This window comes from Cydia amplana, chromosome Z (assembly GCF_948474715.1).
Source record: "Cydia amplana chromosome Z, ilCydAmpl1.1, whole genome shotgun sequence".
Taxonomy (NCBI): Eukaryota; Metazoa; Arthropoda; class Insecta; order Lepidoptera; family Tortricidae; genus Cydia; species Cydia amplana.
Genome location: NC_086096.1, coordinates 26,084,543 through 26,107,200, shown reverse-complemented (window position 1 = coordinate 26,107,200; position 22,658 = coordinate 26,084,543). Strand labels below are relative to the sequence as shown.

Here is a 22,658-nt window from a genome sequence, read left to right as displayed (position 1 = left end):
ACCTTGCAGACCTCGCATCTAATATTTGGTCATGATATTTTGAGTTTTATTCACCAGTACTAGAGTTCACTTTTATTAGCGATTTCATCAAGATGTAGCTTTATTGAATTATAATTATTATTTATATTTGAGTGATATAAAGTTATAATGTAACTGTGAGATCCTCGTATTTCAGCCCGTACAAGATTATAACCTTTTTCATGTAATGTCATTGAGTTTTTCTTTATTGATTTAAATGCCATCTAAATGAGTGGCCATCTAAACCTTACGGTCACGTGATCGCCTTACGCTGTCTCGAGTTTATCATTTTTTCCCCACCTCAAAAAGTGCCCAGCGCCGCTAAAGAAGTTTTCTCGTCAATAATCTTTGAATGCAGTTGTTTCTTTAAAAAACAATAATGTTTCATTTAAGTAAAATGAGCAAACTTAAGGTTTTAAGGCACTTTCCCTCCAGGGCCCATAATTATTTTCCACCCGGTATAGTAGACAACAATTTTTTTCGACTAAATGAAGTTTTATTAGATAAATCGTTGATCACATCGTTCGTTTCACACATCACATCAAATCGTTTGTCATCACAATAAAAATTTGTCAAAATAATGAAATGTATGCCAAAAAACATAAATAAAACATATAAATTCAACACATTTTTTTAATAAAAATCTTTCTCGATGAAAAGAACATCGACAAATTATAGTGTGTCAAAGGTCTGTTTGATTTCAAACATAGACAGAGAATCATACTATCTTTGTCTTACACTAGTACTAGCACCCAAAAGAAAAGGATGAGTATAGTTTTTGTTGTTCCTATTTACTGACAAGATTTGGTTGACCCAGTATATGTTCAAAGAATTAATATCAAAACAGATGTCATAATTAGGATTGGCTACTTTAAGAAAGGGACAGAGAGATTTAATCCTCTCGCTCTGCACGTTTTTCTCATTCCTCCTTGTCAAGCCAAAATAAACTATAAAATGATAGTAACACAGTACATTGTAATATTCACTTTTTCCACGGTATCATGTCATTGTAAATTACTTATGTGAAATTGTAGTGGCGTGCGACTTTCAAACCGGAGGTCACGGGTTCGAACCCCGGCCCGTGCAAGTGAGTTTTTGTAAGTAGGGACCTTTTTTAGTGATACTTAAATATAATAACTTTTCGTATTATTGAAATAAAATATTTTATTCAAACAAACTTAATAATATAATAATTAAAACGAATAATATCAATTAGTTTTTAATATTTATTCAATTATTTTAAATTATTTGAGCATGAAACATACTAGATTTATTTTTATCATTACAATAGAAAAAAAGCAAAAAATATATTCTTATAGATATTTTATTTTCAAACAAAAATAAAGCAAAAAGTTACGATTAGATTCTGATGGCTAAATACCAAACAGCTACCGATACATTTCAATATCTGTCGAAATTTCCTAACCCGTTGTAACTGACAAAGAGTATAGATTTCGACGTAGCATGACGTAGCTAAGCAAACACGCACACATGCGTAACGTATAGGCCTGTAAGAAGGCACCATCATAGGTTTACCTCCGATTCCGTTACTACTCAATGGAGTTACGACTCAACGTTTATTGGATATTAAAATTTTACGTAATTCGGAGCGCTGCGCGAAGTGACATAGGTCTTACCTCTTTGAGGCACGACGGCCATCTAACATTACTGGCATAAAGAATGCATTTATGACTTTGACGCATGACAGAAAGAGAAACCGAACTGCGTAAAATGGGCGTTTGCTGTTGAATTCATAAAATCAAAAATCGATAATAAATCCATCGGTAAAGGATAATAAGTTAATATTTAGTTCTTTGAAAGTTAAGACGAGATTAAAACCTTTGCTGTAAGGTGGATTGTGCTGGATATGGATGTGTTTTCTAGTTGCACGAAGCTAAAACCGAAAAATGAACACGTAAGTTTGGATTTATTTTCTATCGAGAAAATTTTAAGCATTCGTGTTTCGACTACTACGAAATCACTTATCATATAGTCAAGAAACATATATCCGAAAATCACTACTGTTTGTTTCCGGGGCTAGCCACTGCCACGTTTCTAAGATCCTGTTATTTTTCGATGCACGGCCTTAATGACGCAAATTTATGGCTGCCATACTGTGTTTCTTTCCTCAATAGTACTCTCGTATCGTCATTACATACAGTGTGGTTTATATAGCCAATTTTCAAGGTATGCCTCTATATGTAACGCAAATAAAATATTTAAGTTCAACGTGAACAAGTAATATTTGTAGGTACGGCAGCTACACTTTAACTGAAATTCGTAAGCTTAATTTCATTAAGGAATACGCATGATAATCAAGATGTACCTATGTATACTAATTTAAACATTAGTTTACAAACATAATGTTTACTACAATTATGTCAATTCATAAAAAATATAACATGAAATCACGTCTACATGGTCTAGTTAAAAAAATAGTATCACATCATAGGTGAATGCACGATTGCGGAATCATAGTGATATGGAGGCCGAATAGTGATGAAATTATAAGTTGTGCGTTTGTATGAGCACGAGCGACGTCACGGCATGCACTGCCCCGCGTAGCGCTGCCCAAGTTCACCCCAGGTTATTATACCTCTCTTAGGGCTCATTTAGACGGCGCGCGAACTCGTATACGATTTTAGTTACCTACATTGCGGACCATTGAGGTTACAACAATCCATCCGGCCGATCAAATACAATGAAAGACGGTCACTTTGTAACACTAAAAAAACAGGCGCCATAGACATCATCTGAATGTATTCCGTGACCATGTGGTGCGCTTTACAATAGTGCTTTTCAATAAAAGGACACGCATCCACTACGTCTCAGTCTCACCTTTTTATTATTTGTAATTCGGAAATACCGAACTACTAACAAAAACAAACAATACAATTGTATTATCTCATATTTCTGTTTACATTATCTGACTGACCTGAACCACCCACCAAGGTGAAAAAGAGGTCAAGTTCGGTAGAAATTAAATCTGTCAGCCTATAAAGAGGGCGGGCGCGGGAACGGAAAAGTTTCTAGAGGGGATGGAAATATATGATGTCTGAATTGTCTGACTCATCAACGCGGGCCCTAAGCTATAGTTAGAAATATGCACATCGTGTTACATTTATGACGATTAAAAGAAATCAGAAGCGATTTTGAAAAATTTAACAATTAACGGGGTTAAAAAGGGGATAAAATGTTGTATAGGAAACAATTTTTTTAGTGAGGAGCTTTGTTGAGAGGAGGTTGAAAGTTAGTATCGGGAACATTTTTTCCTTTTGAGTGAGTGTCTTGAAACTTCGTAGAAAGACATTGTTATAACTAGTCCGACAATAAATTGTAGAAAATAAATGAGGGCGCCACATCTTACGTAACTGTCACATTTTTGAGGTCAAATGCTTAAACATGGCAACAATTTAGTCCCATTTTATTTAATTTCTACTGTTTTATGTCGCACTAAGTATACGTGTTGTCAAATTATGAACCCTATTCTATGTTTTGCAGCACAATGTTTAAGTCATATTACAATAATCATATAAGACAGACAAGTAGGGATTCCTTCCAACCTAATAAACTATTTTTTTAATTATGATTAATAATAAAAGATAGATTAGATTAATTATGACAACGTAGCAATTCAACATTTATATTTATTTTAATTAATGTGGGTACCTACATACATATTTAAACGTAGAAATATGTATAACATTTTAATATGTTTATTAGTTGTTAAATATTTTACATTTGGAGCATAATTATTAATTACCCACTGGGGAGCAAATTAGGACCATTTTACGGTCTACATCATAACCCGCCACATCTTCATCAATTCATTTTCATTTAAAACTTGGCCTATTTATTACGAGTATATTTTTGGGTGGGATTATTGTTTACCTTCAAATATTCCACATTAGGATGTACGAGTAATGTTTGCGGATCTTATTTTTAGATGTGGGCGATGTTAGAGGTCAAACGTGCAGGAACGAAAGTTAAATTACATCTGTTAATAGGCAGGAAGACAGCTACTGGTTAGATATCTGTTTCATACACCGATTAAATAATAGTAGATTAAGATTGCAGTTTGCTCTTCCTGTTTCTGACATTGGAGAATACACGGATTAGGAGAATACGTATTATTTTGGACACGACGATAGTAGGTATTAATGAGAGCACCACCTATTTACTTTCATGATAGATTTACCAAGAATCCACTGGTAAAACTAAGAAAGGAAAATTATAATGATGTTTACTGTTGTTCACTTTTATTACACCTATTTCATATAATTGAGTTAATAGACCGCCAAGAACGGCTTCTGTATATGACTAATAGACGAGATTTCATAACTACATATTAGAATACGTGCCCACAAGGAACCCGAGAGATTTTAACACTATATTCCTGAACATATTTAAAGACTAAAATGTCCTATAATCTTTTTTGGAATTTCGCTTAGTTTCAGAGTTAAAACCAGTAAAATAAACACCTTTTTATTGTTACTTAGTGCAAAACGTCTTTTTGATGGCGATGTTGCCACTATGGGACCTAGTCCATTTTCGTTCACTGCCTAGTCCAAATATCCTTATTGATACCTAGATGTTCATGTTAAACAAATACCTTGTATACGTATTTAACATGAATGCAACTGACTTATGATCTCAATTAGAAAATCTTACACATAGACAGTACCTACAACATAAAAAACGAACATAATGTAGGTTGAGTGAAGGTATGAATAGTATAGCCACGCTTGGAAGCCACCAGCGCGCGGTCGAACCGTGACCCAGAGAAATCATGACAGATACATGTTCATATAGCTTCTAATGAAACTGCTCCCTAAGTGCGTGTCGGGCCAGGAAAAAGGTAGAAAATGTTCAAGATAATAGAAAACTAAAAGTTGTACTTACACATTTTTTTCTTACTATTTTTTCCGAAAACATTTAGGTAATTATAAAACTAAATCAGCGTGATCTAAGTTATTTTAACGGTCCTTTTCTACGAATGTAGTAAGTACAAACGATAAAAATGTAAGTATGTTTAATTTAAATAAATGTAGTTTATTTAAATAATCTACTAATCATTAAGGTTATAAATAACTAATGTAAATGCGATCTGAATGTATCTACATACATATAGGTAATTCAACAGCCGACTACCGCAAAACTAAACATAAGGATTTGTGGATTATAGTCATTATCATTATAGAATATGTTTTATGTACCTACGAATATTTCACCATATCATCATAGGGCTTTGAGGGAAGAAGTCTAATATATTTTTATTTTTGTATGTTTTTAGAATCATTTTATTATTAGGTACTCAAAAGTTCATATCACAGCATAAAAAGAAAATGTTCAGACTTAAACTACAAACAATGCGATTAAATCTAAATTGATTTGCGATAACAGCAGCTGCTTAAGGCGATAACGTGAGCTATGCTATAATTGTGATTTGAAATGCATTAATTATATGTTGTGTGTATTTATACATATTTGCAGTCGCATCATTAAATAGATACAAGAAAATCCGCTAATACCTACACAATAACCGGCCGCTCCGAATCCGGTGAGTGGTGACTAATGGCTGTACTATAACCTAATAATTTTTTTCTACTCCCGTACTTTTATTTGTCATTTAAAGGGTCGTGCACACACCTTTAAAACCCTACCTTATAGTTGTCAAGACAAGTCTTTAGTCTATGCCCCAAAAAAGAATGTGTGCATACACGCAGTATGTTTTTGGCGATTTTACAATACTTCGTGTAATGACCACTTAAAAAATATTGAATGAAATACAGTGTTGCCAACCTTATTTTAAATGTCATTCATTCTGTACCCTCCATTTTTGCTACTTCTTGAATTAAAAATATTTGTTAAATTTACAATTAAAATACTATTTATGTAGTACTTTTTAACGTTGATGTGAGACGTCTTTACCCAAAGGTTATCTTAGAGAGAAGTTATAGTACCTACAAATAGTTTTTAAACACATGCACCAACTCCTAACCTTACAATGGATATAATACAAAGTACCTAATATTTTATTTCATATAATATAATTTAAATATAACAGAGCGAAAATGCGGCATGGCGGGCATAAATATTTGTATAAGTCATGTTTCAAGAACAAAAACTGTATACTTGTACAAAGATAACATAATGCCCACGTAAATCTAGATAGCGTCGGTTACTAATTTATCAAGATGACTAAAATCATAAATTTGTCACGTAGGTACACAATACAGTACACACACACTCTCTTGCAAACATGTAACTATCTGGCCTACGCGACAAGAAATAAACACTTACGTAAACCGCGAATCAAAATCACGACTCTGAACACTCTACTCGGTAACAAAATACGACTATTAAAAAAAAAACAAGATTCGTTCAGATCAAATGCCAATAAAGAACAAAAGCATCGGATTTTGAATGAATTGATTTATTGTACAAAAGTAATGACTAATGAGTAATGACACACGCATAAATCACGTGAGCTGGTTGTCATCACGGTAAGCAAAACAAGCGGTCTGAAACTTGGCTGCCTACTCGTATTGTAGACTGGAAACCGATAATATCGACTCATTTTGTAATTGCGTTATATTTTTTATACGTTACGGGAATAGATTTGCGGCACTTGTTCCGAGTAGACTTCAAGAAGGCCAAAACTATAACTAGTTCTTAGTTATAATATTTTCTAGTTCTATAACAAAAACCAAGAAACAGGCCCGCTGAGAGGTCAGCGTCAGCACGAACCAGTTGAAAACCGCTCTCTTCGGTTGTTTCGCGCTTTACGTGTTAACGTACTTTTCAATCGAACAATGAATCATGGAATAAATATCATAGTTATTAACGGAGAAAACTCTCTCAATATTAATTTATACTATAAATTTTATAGTATTTACTGGTGGGGTTACGTGGCCCTGAAAGTAACTAATGCCACTAGAGCAAACGTATAGATATGAACAATCATGCTCCACTAGGTCAAGGAAATCGACTATAGATATGGTGAACTATTTTATTAAGGCAAGATATTTCCTTTCTATTACATCCTGTTTGGGTAAAATTATGGTATTTTTTTCAAGACTCTTCTACACACGTTACTGTTCACCTACATATTTACTGATTAGCTAATTTAATTTTTAATAAGTGGGAATTAATTAATTTATTGTGACTGTCTCTTATAGTGATTGTTACAGTTCGATTTAGCGAATTGTGTAATCAATGCAAAATAACACAATAGAACAATCGGCATAATATTTAGTTAATAACTCACACATGTAGGTACCTAGGGGTAAACATAAGTGTGAAAAAGATAGGTTGGATGTTGAATATCAAGGTGGCACTTAGTTTTTCACTAGATGGTATGGTATGATGGGTTTTAGGCGTATTATCAATAGTGACCCTAACGCCAGACAGAACTTTAAAAACAACAAGAATGTATATACTAACCTGTTTTTGATATTATCGGGCACAAATACATTCCACCAAGATGGCCTTTTTTGCCTTATGTATACAGGTGTGTCACTTTCCTCGTCAGTGTCGTTCCCTCCTCCTGATTTTCGTCTCTTCTTACGCTCCAGTTGCAGGCGTGCCGCCCAGGACCGACGGCGACCTTTGTCACTAAACCCCTCTGCCCCCACGGACACTGACAATGAAGCCCGACGGGGGGGATCAGGCGGAGGGCCGTCGAAATCGCTCAGCTGTCTATATCGTTCAGCGAAAGCTGCGTCAGAAGCTCGCCGACCGTTAGCCGCCGTTCTCGGCGGTTCAGCGAGTATCATATCGGAAAACGGTTCGTCGTCATCTGTATCAGGCGTGAACGGTTCGTCGCTAAAGCGCCGCGGAGTCTCGTCGATGGACTCCTGAAGGCTGGCGAGCGGCAGACTGGGGCGGTGCGAGCGCAGCCCGCGCGGCGCGCGCCCCGGCCGGCCCTGCAGCCGAGCCAGGGCCAGCGGTACCGGCGGCTCTGTCAGCGTGGGCTCACTTCCACTCATCATGCTCGATATTAATGCACTCCAAAAGATTTCAACACAGTTTTATTTAAACTGCATGTCTCTTACTACTCCACCATTTTCAAGATAACGTTCCATATAAAACTGCAGTATTTTACCACTGATATAATAATAACGTTTCGGTCCTGGCATACATGTGACAATGGCAAATGTGAATTAGTATTAGAGACTTTAAGGTATTGATGAAATAGACTAAAAGGGAATGTTAATATACATGTGTATATGTATAATGTAGGCATTGTTAGGTAGGCAAGGTGCATTAGAGTAACTTCGAATGCGGGGTAATTATGAAAATTGCATCTAGTAAACTAGAAACACTTTCTACTGTAGCAACAGTAAGCAAGATAGAAAGCCTTGGTAAGCGTTGCAGTAGCTTAAGTGTTGCCGAACTATGAAATGCTTCTGGTTTAGTAGCAAAATTATCCCGCTTGCGAAGTTATCAAAATGCCAAAATGCACTTTATATGAGAAATGGCGGTGGGTGGATCCACAACTCTGATATTGAGTAAAAAATTAAACAGTAGGTATATGCTAACCTAACCGTTGTCAGCAATTATATCACGTCGTTTGAACCACGATCAATGAAATACACCGACTTAAAATTTTATCACACGAATGCCCAAAAAAGGGGTGTAGGTAATGGTTTCATGTTCATGTTTCATATAGGGTAGGAATATGGATATGAGTTATATGAGTGTGTAGTAAATCCCTAAAATGTAACAATCTTTATATCACCCCTACATAATACCGTAGATAAAAATTTGATAGTATGGTAATTTGAACTAACTTGAATGTACTAATATAAAATATCAAATATATCAGTCGCAACTAGTGTGAGATTAGTCCTGTACGTAACAATAAGTAGATAGTAAAGCGAAGAAGCACTCCGCGGCATTGTCCGATTTGTCCGGCTGACAAATCGTTTCACTTTAGCGACAATGCGTTAACTAGTTAACGCTAATGGCAGCCAATGAATGGGTATATTAAACCGTAACGGTACCTACAAATTTACTATGTCACTTACAATTATACGGTTTTAATTTAGCAGTCTATTCCAATAAAATGAATTATACCCGATTTCCATGCATGTTATTTCACATAATTAATTACTCACTTTTCAGGGGGAAAAACATTTTTTTACATTAGGATTCTTTAACGAACATATGACTAGTAGGTATATATGTACATATGTACATTGCAGTAGGACAATATGGCCAAACTTGTTAACAAGAGTAAATTTCAATCCAACGCTCGCAGGGCAGAGGATTTATGAGATGATTTTACTTTTTAGGAACGAAGAATCGGTTGCATTATTCGTTTCTTTGCATTTTGTGGGAGTAAAAAACACTATCGATTGTGGTTAAATCGAGTAAGGCAGCTACGAGTATGCCTTTAGCAGGTGGTGTAGCTTTCGTAATTGCATAGATAGTATGCGACCGGCGGCGCACGCGCAAGTCGCGCAACCCGACTGTTATGCGGGGAAAGTTGCCTCCTTCGCGCATAAATGGATTTCGTTTTATGCTTTGCTAAATGGTTCTATTGCGTTTTGTTTATTTTTGAAATATTGTTAACCAAGCATATAGTTAAAACGGTGACTGTGGCAAGGCGTGGAATGTTAGAATTAGGAAACGTCCAAGAGACATAATGTACCCAAAATATGAAAAAGGAATCATACAACATCCAGTGTTTCAAACTTGATTCATATAACGTGAAAAAAGACAAAACTTTTTTAAGATAATGTAGTATGTATTTGCTTGCTACACAAACAAAATCACGTTCAAGCAGTCTTCCAAGCGCCAGCAAGGTCACAACCCAATTTAGAATACTAATTGTCGCTGAACCTACATTACCCATCATAAAACAAATCAACACGCTAAACAACGCTACAGGTACTACGTAATTTTTAGCTAGTGTGCAAATAGTAAGCATAATATTTACATCAGAATTTGCAAGCATTTTTGAGGCGCATATGCTACTTATTTATAATTAGTAATAACTAACACGACATTATCCAGGTCAGGATCACAGTGACCACTGCTATTCAATAAATTACCATGTAAACTAATAAATGTGTCAGGTCAGCTCGTGGCTTTAGAAATGCTACAGGTAAGAGGTGAAAAAATAAATTCCGATTCAGCGAAATCTTCGATTTTCGTTTCGTTTAATACACTAAATATCTGGGAGACCGAACTTTGCTCGGAAAACATATAGAAACTCAAAAATGCGCGTTTTCCCAGAGATAAGACCTAGCTAGATCGATTTGTCGCCCCCGAAAACCCCCATATAGCAAATTTTCCGTTTGTGAGATCCCCGAAATATGTATATAAATAAATATAGGTAGGTACATACAAATAATTAAACAAGAATTGCTCGTTTAAAGGTATTATAGATTAGTCATTCAAAATCGACGGTCTGTTTTTCATGTAGAATGGGGGAACACTAGAGAAGATACAAAAAAAAAACAAGTGCGAGTCAGACACGCGCACGAAGAGTTCCGTAGCATTACCATGGCGCAAAAAACGGCAAAAAAATCACATATCACTTATTTTATTTTGTTTTTAGTATTTGTTGTTATAGCGGCAACAGAAATACATCATCTGTGACAACTGTTTAGCTATCACGGTCCATGAGATTCAGATACAGCCTGGTGACAGACAGGCGGACAGTGGAGTCTTAGTAATAGGGTCCCGTTTTTACCCTTTGGGTATGGAACCCTAAAAACTCTACAATTACGTTGGAAAGTCTGTCCGAATTGTATAGCTAACCGTTTACGTGCCAAGAATCTGTATTGAAAAGGCTTGGATCAACTGTGTTATGCTAGACGCGTATTTTTCTAAAGATCATTTTCTAAAGATGGTTGTATGTACTTGGGCATAAAATAAAACATATATCTAGTTATAGGAACGAATACAACCTTATCGTCATGCACATTACATTGTAACATTACCTACATCAACACAAACTGCAATATATGTATATCATATTTTGTAGATATAAAATATGATATGGCGCAAGATTTAACCAAAAAGCTGTTAGAAGAATATCAGATGCAACCCAAACCGCGTAGAGTAGATAATAAGTACCCCTTGGGGATTGTGTAAGGTTTCAGCTCCGTTGAATGGTTTCTTATTTGCTTACCTACGCGTCACTCACTCACTCACTCGGGTTACTCTCCACAATGGTATACCCGTTCAACTTACTTCAATCAGAAATCACAATCAAGCACCAATGACTTTAAATAAGTACATACAATAATACAAATGCAGACATATTTACATACTTTCTTACAAAGGATCCAATAGTTACGACTTGTTGAAAAAACCCAAGAAAAATATACGAATTAATGTTTATCGATTGTTCTTCAAATCACCTAGGGGTTGTACACAAATCACGCGAGGTGTTTTCGGCTTCTTTTTGACCCCCCTCCCCCTTGGTGATATTTGGTGAGGTTTTTGGCTAACCTATCTATCATAGGGAGCGTGCTGGAAATATTCGATGCAGTCTACGATTGTGTTTACGATTATTTTATTCGTCGTTTTGTTCCTATTAAATGCGCTGTTTTCAAGCAAACTAACTTATTGACAATAAGTTATTGTGGTAAGCTAACGTGATGCTTTTAGCTAGAATGTGTCACAGTAGGTTTAATTCAGACATGTTGAGAAATCCAGGGGTTTATTTCGTCGCTGTCATTATAAAAAAAATAGTAAGCGAAGGCAACATTGCATTCGTATGTCAGTCAATGCAGGCGTAAACGGCATCCGCGACCTCTCAATGTCATCGAGGAGATTAACCTACAACGAGAGAGGGCCCGACATCCGACCCTTCATTATCGCGATCTTCCACCAACAACTTTACTCGCTATTTCGGTTAGGTAGCTCTTTTATGTACATGTTTAATTACTTTCTAGACGTAAAAATATAATCAATTATCCGTTCCTATTTGTTCCCACCTGTAGGTACGTGTACTGTAAGGACTGGGTGGGAAAAAAGGCACCCGCGTTAATCTTGTTTAAATTTACCGGACAATATTACCAGTTATCTACGGAGGCCAACTGGGAATCAAAAAATCTCATTTCACAGTTGGTTGTTACCACCCGATTACAAGTAGATGCAATGCCAGTTTTTATATATCAACACAAGGATATGATAATCTTAGCGACCCGCCCCGGCTTCGCACGGGTTACCTACAGAAAACCTTAACAAATTATACACCTAAACTCCCAAGAATCACTCTATTGATAGGTGAAAACGACATGAAAATACGTTCAGTCCTTTTTGAGTTTTTCGCGAACGTACATACATACAGAGGCAGCGGGAGACTTTTGTTTTATAAGTGTGGCTAACACTAGTTTGGCACTAACATAAACGTTATCGGCAACGTAACTTACTTTCTATATGCATCTCGCTCGTACTCGCATACGAGTATTAGTGCAATTTTGACACTGTCAGTGACTCATGGTGCAGGTAAAGGTGTGGTGATAAGTGATAACACATTAATGACATGTTATTGACCTTTCTAGATTTATTAAATGTATTCCCAGTTGTTTCTAGTGTACTAAACTACCTTCTACTAGAAAACCACCTCGCAGCTACTTTACCAGCCACCTGCCACCACAGTGGTTCGTGACGTACGTGGTAGACATATTTTGTATCTGATCTGCGATATAATATTACGAGTATTTAGAACAAAGTTGAAATTGATAAAAAAATGACTACCTAGTCAAATAGTGTCTTCATTTATTTAGAGTCCAAATTAATAATGTTTGTGTCTTAATTTTAGACACAAACACTCAATCTTGTAGTGTTTACGAAGATAGAAGATTGTTTTCAAGCAGACTTCTGCCAGAAGTACATTCGAGTTTTACAGCCGTAAACAATTTATAATCGAGAGCTTTTCCATTTGTAATTGTTAGCACTAGCAGTCAAGTATAAAATCGAGCATTAACGTCAAAATACACGTTATATCTCCATTTGATTACGGAAGCGGGATTAAAAAATTAATCTTAGAAATGTATGCCAGATTTTTTAAGGCTATGGCTATGGTCTCCTATAAACGCCATCAGCCTCTTACAGCGTAACGTCTTACGCTACGTCACAATGCTTAGGCTGCGGTCGTACTGCAGACGCCGCACGCAGCCGACAACGTCACGTCGCACGCAGCGTCTGAATGGTGTGTTCGAGAATGCTCGGGAGTGGTCGTTTTCGCTCGCTGCGTGCGGCGTCCCCCCGCCAACACCATTCAGACGCTGCGTGCGACGTGACGTTGTCGGCTGCGTGCGGCGTCTGCAGTACGACCGCAGCCTTACTCGTGACAGCGTATAGCATAAAATAGGAGACCGTGGACTTTAGCTCGTTACTACGAACACAGCTAAAACGTCCTTTACTATTTCAATCAACAGATAAATAGATATATAACAACAAACAAATATACGGAGCGAAGGTGAAACTTATACGAGCCATTCAGAAATCTCGACACGCAACAAGATAGAAGACTTCAATGACAGTGCAACACTAAGTCGTAATGATGTTTTAAATACAAAATTGTACTACAGAAGTAACTTTGTGTTTGAATTGTTATCAAAAATACATTAGGATACAGAATAATATTTTCTTAGCATGTATGTATGTATGGATACCATGTTAGAACACGCAAATTGCGAGTACACGATTTTCATGATAAACATTTTAATGTATTTCAGTATACCTTTGAAGTATCAAGAACATGTTTTCTCCGTTAGATTTATTCCGTCATATGTATCATAACGATGGATGTAAAGCACCAGTTGATTGGGTTGATACGCCAGAATTAATTTGTTTAGGTTAGACGCTCAGTAAAATTATAAACATGAACCACAATGAACCGAATTATCGCTCGTAAAAATGTTATGAATTCACATACATATTTACCTTAAAATGTACATACGTTCAATACCTACATTGGAATAATATTATATTTGTGAGTAAAGTTACGGTTTTGTCATCTTCAGCCAAATATCAAATATGAAAGAAAATATGGTTACATAAACAAAACAACGCACTGTTAAAAAGACTATTCTATTAACGCGCATAGTTAACTACGAGCTTGCTAGCAGCAAGAAGTTGCGCGCAGAATACCGATTAATTGTTTCAACAACAAATACACTACGTACGCAGGACAAAGAAGATGCATGTGAAGCTCATTAAATCAATTGCATTGAACAAAGAAGCAGTAACAACGTTTTACATCTAAAGAATATTATAATCAGTGGGTTATCGTCAGAAGAAGAAAGCATAAAGAACCCGCTGCTTAACCTATACAAAACAAAAGCCAACCCGGCTCGAGACCCGAGTTAACCCGTGGAACGCCCTACCAAGACACGTGTGATGGTAACTCCATACTATTCTTGGTTCTGGGCGTTCCACGGGTTAAAAAAAGCTTTCACACGGACTAAGTACTATTAAGTGACATAAATAATTCAGTAAATAATTTAGTTCTTGATCTATCCACAATTTATGTACCTATATATAAGACGAGTTTGTCGGAAGCTCGTCGTTCGGGCAGCATTAATTGGAGATAATAATAAATTACGTAGGTGCTTTTATTGGACATGAGAACGTAGAACAAAGTAGACATTTTAATAGTCGCTCAAAAAGTGCTACTTTACGTTGCTGTTTAGCGTTCGCAAAGTTGTTTTTCTCGAACTAGTGCTTTTTAAAAGTAAAAGCTGAGCTTTTTTAAATTTAATTCTGACCGTAATCGATACGTACACACCAAAGAGTTTGGATAATCAAAAACTATTTTTTTTTTGCCATTAATCATATACAAAAAGTATTGTTACACGATATAAAATAAATATTTATTTGTTATTATATAAATAGCTAAATGGAAAACTATCAGTGCCACGTTGGCTGTCATTATCAGAAAAAATTAAAACCCGCGCCATACCGGCGCCCGCTGCTATTTTCACTTCATATATAGTTGTATAAAAATAGTTAGCTTAAATTGCAATTGTAAGAGTGTTTTTGTATGAAAGGAATTGATGTGATTAATTTTGGCAATGTAAATCAACGCTGAACGTTAGTTTATAGTGCTGAATACAATATCATTCCAGTTCAAGCGAAAATAAGTGTAGCGAACTGTAAGTGTATATATAATAATCATCTAACCAATATTTGTATTATTGTGATTTTTTCGCAAATGTATTAAAAACGTCGTTCAATGTACGTGTGAAAGTGTTATTATTTACGAGTCCCGAGATGCCTTTTATGAGCCGTAGGCGAATTGCATTGGAATGTACTATACTGATTTAACAAATCGATGACACGTGCCGCATTTTCTATTAGAAATCAACAAAAAAACCTTTTTTAATCAATAAGTAACGTTATGCTAAATAAGTATTGCTATGCATAAAATATTGTACCCAGGTACATACGGTTTTCACAAACATATTTACAAGGCAACGTTCCAAAAATATATTTACACAATCTTATTGTCAGTGTCTTACCGCGGTATTCGGAAATCGGAATACAAGATCCGTTCTAGAGTAGAGAACGATACGATATGTACTAGATACCTGGTAGTTTAGATTTCAACTAGATACTTATCTTTTGTTTGCAGCTCAATTCGAGCAACCAATGTCACTTTTACGTTAAATTATCGTATTACGATCGTTTCAAAATCGTTTTGAGATCTAAAAATACATAATGAGACGTTTTAGACATTGTGGAAATCGTTCAAGAGTATCTCCAGAATCGGCAAATGGAATGGAAATGTCAAATTTGACAGACTAGATCTTAAAAATATCGTTGTCGTATCTTGGTGATGTCTAATAGATATCTAATAGAATAGATGTCTAGTTCAAAATCCGAATCGGTCCCTTAGAGGCGTGTAAATATATTAATGGAACGTTAGCTTGAAAAGTGTTTGTGAACTTACAGGTGGCTCACAAATACGTTGGCAAAAATGGATAATTTTAACACACACACGTTTGCGTTTATGTATCAAAGGCAAATACGTTTTGTTTCAGTTATAAATGATTGTAGTTTCTATGTTTTATGGCATTTATGTATCACCCGTACAATGTTCATATCACCCATTGAGAGGTGTGCTGGCAGTGTTTAAAATGAGCCATCTAAACAGCTTGATCACTTTGTTTCTGTTTGTTTACCTTATGTCTAATCACAAATAATTAGTACATACATGCCGATAATCTTACTGTGTGATGTGCAATAACTAAAATCTCAAAACATGGTCACCGAATTCAAACATTGAAAACGAATATGTAGTAAAAATCGTTGTACAATGTCATTATTCAATGACAACTTAAAGCCACATTAGTACAATACAAACCTTATAGAGGCAAATTCTTCAATATAATACCTACGGCATTATTTCTCTGTCAGTTTATGGAACACAACATGTGATCAGTATTGTATGCCAAACAATTATTTATGATTGCAAGTTGATAAGATAAACTGCTCAATCCCGGTCTGATTTTACAGCCTTATCACTTATCTAACACTCAGCCGATTAACGATAAAATCCAATCGTTTTGGTAACATGGCCACTTTAATAGAATTTACATGTTACACCGTAGTACCTGGGTCACTATGTGTATTGCCTCTACTTTTCTGACATTAAATAAAAACTGGGCAATAGCATGTCGGGCCATGCTCAGTGTAGGGTTCCGTAGTTACCCTTCCGTCATAATAGGCTAAACTGGATTCTATACTAATAAGTATAGAATTATATGAATTTATTATATAATTATTAGGATTAAATGGTGCTTGCTGGCTTTCATCCGCGTTAAACAATTTACTTTTCACATATCGAATACGAGGAAAGCAATGAGACAAAACAAACTTGCATAATCAGTACTTAATTAAAGCAATAGACATGGCATTAGAACTTACTTTCAATCGGAGACTTTGCATTTCTGGTCATAATAAATACTCCATAGCGATATTTATGAAAAAACATAGGTATTTTAGGAAACTGGCAAACTGCATTTTAAAATGATTTGTTAATTAAAGTATGAAAATCAGAGGGATTGCCTCTTACTTTTTTATTTTTTCGTTCCAAAACTGCCAATAGCCAACGGCATTACTCATTCAGTCAATGAAAATGTTTTAGAGAAATTAAATATAAATAACAATTGATTGAGTAAAATAAGCTATTACATTTTACTTTATTTACATAAATAATGCCAAATAACTTTAAAAAACCCATTTAATGTCGTAATCACGTACTGTGACTGCGGCTGTAGGTACGTCTTTTTACTATGAAGGGGAGACTTTTTGCGATAATTCAAAAACGGCTTAACTGATCATGTTCGCTATAGTTTTTATTTAATGTCTTTCTTAAGCTCTATTTTTATGATTTTTTTCATAATTTTCGGACCCATGGTTCAAAGGTTAGAGGGGAGGGGACACTTTTCTTTTCTGAGCGATTATTTCCGAAAATGTTCACTTTATCAAAAAATGTTTCTTGGAGACCCGTATTCGTTTGAATGGCCTATCGAACGATACCCCTCACTGTAACAAATATATTTTTTAGATTGTATTGTACCACTTTGTTGGATTTATTGATTTGTATGTGAGCCTCGGACAGACGGACATTGCGAAACTATAAGGGTTCGTAGTTGACTATGGAACCCTAAAAACGGGTGAGAACGGGACCCTATTACTAAGACACTGTACACGTCTGTCTGCCTCTCTGTCACCAGGCTGTATCTCATGAACCGTGATAGCTAGAAAGTTGAAAATTTTAACAGATGATGTATTTCTTTTGCCGCTATAACAACAAATACTAAAAACAGAATAAAATAAATATTTAAGTGGGGCTCCCATACAACGGGATTTTTGCCGTTTTTTGCACTTAGCCGGTTTTTATTCTATTATACCGAATCGATAACTAACTAACTTAACTAACTAACTAACTAGTTAACTGTCTTCTTTTAGGTTGCATGCAATACAAGTAGTCTAAATATTTCGAAGAAATGGGGATTATTTAGTCACTATAACTAAAAAAGTTAAATTTAGGCAGAGTAATGTACAACCATTGTTGTGCATTAGATAAAACGGAGTGAATTGATAGAGAATTAGAAGCTCTCGGGGAATTATTTAACATTTTCACTGCCAACGTTTTCGTAGCGCTACGCTCGTAGCCGATCCCAGCATTTTCCCGATTGGTAGAGGAAAGCGACTACGAAGATACTACTACTTTGCTTTGAGGGCCCGTTCTCGGCACTCAGTGTTAAAAAAAATACAATACATTCAAACAGTATTTAATAAGACAATTATTTCAAGCGTATCGCCGAGGTGAAAGAAATGTTTTTAAGTCACGTCGAGTAGGTTCACTCAAGCTACCTTTATTTTTATTGTTAATCCACATTAATATACACAATTAATTATCCAGGTACTTAATGGACCAGTCTTTTGTGCGGAACAGAACAAATATGTATGTACCTACAATATGACTGTATAATAATAATGAAACGTGCCTACCGGCCCCTATTTCACCACGCCGACATTTGTCAGTGACATATGTCGAGTGACAATTGTCAAGTGCCAGGTGACAAGTGACAACTTCGTAAACTGTTTTTGTATAGAAGTGCTTATAAACATGACAGGCATTTAGTTACAATTGTCCATCTTTCATTTAATGACAATGATTTGGTGAAACAAGAGTAGTTTTTATAATTCGACATATTTGTCAATTTGTCGGTAATTCTTGACATGAGATCGGAGCTGTGTCAGGCTTGGGTGACAATTGTAGTGTTTTCGTTGTTAGCAAACCCCGTTATCATTGTTGCAGTTCATTGAAAATAAACGTTGGCAAAACTGTGTACCCTAAATTCGCCTTTAGGGTACAAATAAAAATCGCTTTAAATCGCTTTTAAATTCTTCTTAACTAGCATTAAATCATAATTCCATTATAAATTGTAATTGTTGCCTATGAAGGCGTTTAGTAATTCAACATTTAGGATTTGGAATAGTATAGTTTTCATAATTTAAAAAAATTATAATGCGAAGTTGGGGACCGGTAGCGAAATTAGGTATGTTTAGGTAGGTATTGTTTTTTTAATAATTTACTTGGGCGAAGTTGGGCACTAACAGTAAAGTTAGGATTTGGGTTAGTTAGAAAATGAATCTCCGCGAAAGCAATAGTGATGATATTCTTATACAAGGGAATATATAAAGTACGAATAGATTCCTACTTTGACGTCACTGAATTTGCATTTGCAGAAAAAATTACTTAAAACAAACAAAAAAATAATGCTTTGACGCCTTGTCAACAAATTTAATAATGTAGGTATACGCTGCATTAGATGGGGTCGGGACACAGATGGGATCTCAATCAATATCATGTTAGTGATGACAACACGGCACATGGAAAGCAATTAACGATCTCTTGTGAAGAATTGACAAATAGGTATGTCGACTAGTAAACATTACCCTTGTTTCACAAAATAATTGTCATTAAATTTAAGATGGACAATTGTACCAAACTACCTGTCATGTTTATATGAAATTCTATACAAAACAATTTACGAAATTGTCATTTGTCACCTGTCACTTGACAATTGTCACTCGACATATGTCACTGACAAATGTCGGCGTGGTGAAACAAAGGTCTGTCATTTTTTTGACAATTGTCGTACCTGTCAGCTTGGTGAAATAGGGGCCAGATGTTTGACCAGTACAACTGTACGGAATTAGGGACGGTAAATTTACCTACATGGAACTTTTACGTTTGATGAATGTAATAGAACTTTCTAACCGACATCATACATAATACCTACTCTCATTTTTATATAACTTAACAAAAAGCATTTTACTCTTGTATATATATTTTTTTCTTTTTCGGAGACAATCAGTTTTGGGAAAGTGTGGGTAGGTGCTTATAAGGGTCTAAAACTAAATAGTAATTTAATATTGTTCATAAAGTGTCATTCAATAGAACTTGCGAACTATGTAAACAAAAGTTACTAGTAATTTGACATTCAGTGTCAATTTTAGTATGGCGGTTTGTTTACATAGTTAGCAAGTTCTATTGAATGACACTTTAGACTCATGTTTAATTTTTTATCACTGACTTTAATTAGCTTTCCTATAAACTACATTTTTATTAAGGATACAAGAACTTAAAAAAATATAAAATAATATTCTTCGTAATTAATTAGATTTATAATATCGGGAATTAGTAAAAAAAATATGTATAGGCTGCAATACCCATGCATAGAAAAAACAGCTAACGCATAATTATTAGCCCCACTAATAACATACATGTTTTTTAAATATCTCTAAAATGTATGATAGCTTTTTTTTTAACACCCGTCGCATGAAAATTACTTATCGATATATTCTGAGATAGTTTTGATCCACTATTTCTACTTCCACCGCTATTTCTGAGAAACGTTTAGGCACACCTAAACATGTAACTATATTAAGGTTAGATATGAATTGTGAAAATAAAATAAAAATGAGTGATTGAAATAACATTGCCACACGGATACCGGGATCGCAAAAGACGGTGTTCTTACGAGTTGCGGACAAGTTTCGACCTCCTTTCCCCGCTGCACTGGCGCAACCAACAAACAATAACTAGACGAAGATGTTGGCACACGAAAACGTAGATCATGCGCGCAACTTTCACTGAGGGACGGTGCGCTTGCGCATGTGTAGCGAGTGAGGCGCGCGGCGCTGCGAGTGCTACTGAACCGACAGCAGCCGCAGCAGCGGGAGTGGGGCAACCAATCTCGTAGGCGTGACGCAAAACAAACTTACTGAAAATCAACCCTTTTCTCCGCTTCACTTCATGTTATACTTTATTTACCAACTGATAAATTATGTAGGTATATTTAATTTATCAGCTTTGTAAACATATCTAGCTTTGGAAATTATTCTATTCTAAAGTCCACTAGACTCTAGTCCTTTCTTGTGAATAAAGGTACCTAGGATAATCGGAGAAACTAGAAATAGAAATAGTTTATATACTTATATTATAATATCTGGGTGACCGAGCTTCGCTCGGAAAACATATAAAAACTCGAAAATGCGCGTTTTCCCAGAGATAAGACCTAGCTAGATCGATTTTTCGCCCCCAAAAACCCCCGTATAGCAAATTTCATCGAAAACGTTAGAGCCGTTTTCGAGATCCCCGAAATATATATATAAATAAATAAATAAATAAACAAGAATTGCTTGTTTAAAGGTATTAGATACTTAGTATATGTATAAACGGCAATCTCTGCGAGCTGGATCTCGCATTAATGGAGGGATCCATACCTTCATAATTGTTACGAGTAAGAAACATACTAAAAACCATATTAGCGAAAAGGCGTATCATTGCGGCGTCTTTTTAATTAAAAGAGATTTTTATTCGAAAATCTTCATTAAGAGGGAGCGTAAAGCCAGGGTAAATTAGAAAGGAACAAATGATATGGAGCGCCGCGCGTAACTTGGAACGGAAGATCGGTGGTCGCGCGGGTTTAACGTTTTGACAATTAAATATGCTTTCGTGACCAGTAAAGTTTTTCTTGGAGTCTGCCCTTGCAAATATAATCTACATTCCGTGTGATTTTGTACGGGGATTTTGTATTTTGCATACGGGTGAATTTAAGTGTTTTGAGCCTGAGGTTAATAATGAAAATAAAAGGAAAATATAATACTGGGACGTAAGACTTACATAATTTTTAGGGTTCCGTAGCCAAATGGCAAAAAACGGAACCCTTATAGATTCGTCATGTCTGTCTGTCTGTCTGTCCGTCCGTATGTCACAGTCACTTTTCTCCGAAACTATAAGAACTATACTGTTGAAACTTGGTAAGTAGATGTATTCTGTGAACCGCATTAAGATTTTCACACAATAGAAAAAAAAAACAATAAATTTTTGGGGTTCCCCATACTTAGAACCGAAACTCAAAAAAAATTTTTTCATCAAACCCATACGTGTATGTGGGGTATCTATGGATAGGTCTTCAAAAATTCGCAGACTTTTCTGCTTCTTAAAAAAATAATAAAATTGTATGTGTATATATATCAAGTCCAGAAGTAATTTATTAATGTATTCTACAACCAGAGCCCGTACCATGAGTCACTGACAGTGTCAAAACTGACATATACGCTATCCAGAACGTAATTTAATTTCTATAATACATCTCGTTCGCACTAATATGCGAGTACGAGCGAGATGCATAGAAAGTAAATTACGTTCTCGATGGCGTTTATGTCAGTGCCAAACTGATGGTAGCCGTACAGAAGCATAACAACTTATCAGAAATCATCTAAACATACTTAAAAATCCTAAAAGCTGCTTACCGCTCTTACAATGCAGGTACGCCGTGAGACACAAAACATTTTTAAGAGGGTTATTTAAGAGGGTTATAAAAGAAAAATGTTTGATAAGTTTACTATTATATATAGTAGGATAACTGGGCTATACACAGGTATTTTTTTTTCTAGAGCAAATCCCCATACTTTTAATTCTGTAGAGGAGTTTCGTAAAAAAAAGTGTAAAGATTTTTTATGAATTATGAATTTCTCGTATTTTTTGTACGGGTGAGTGAAAATTTAGTCACAGAAATGAATTCCTTATCCTCGAATTACACGAAAAAGACACCAGACTTGATATAGTTGCTAGATGTATGCAG

General features: G+C 35.5%; 1 protein-coding gene across 1 annotated transcript in view; it reads right to left on the bottom strand.

The window, feature by feature from the left end:
- LOC134661385 (TLD domain-containing protein 2) overlaps positions 1-20,727 on the bottom strand; it is an 86,315-nt gene extending 65,588 nt beyond the window's left edge. Inside the window, exons 1-2 of the mRNA XM_063517450.1 lie at positions 20,550-20,727; positions 7,465-8,127 (exon numbers count right to left, since the gene is read on the bottom strand). Coding sequence (XP_063373520.1) covers positions 7,465-8,012 — 548 coding nt within the window. The 5' untranslated portion in view covers positions 8,013-8,127; positions 20,550-20,727. The remainder of the gene's footprint in view (positions 1-7,464; positions 8,128-20,549) is intronic.
- Positions 20,728-22,658: the final 1,931 nt, after the last annotated feature.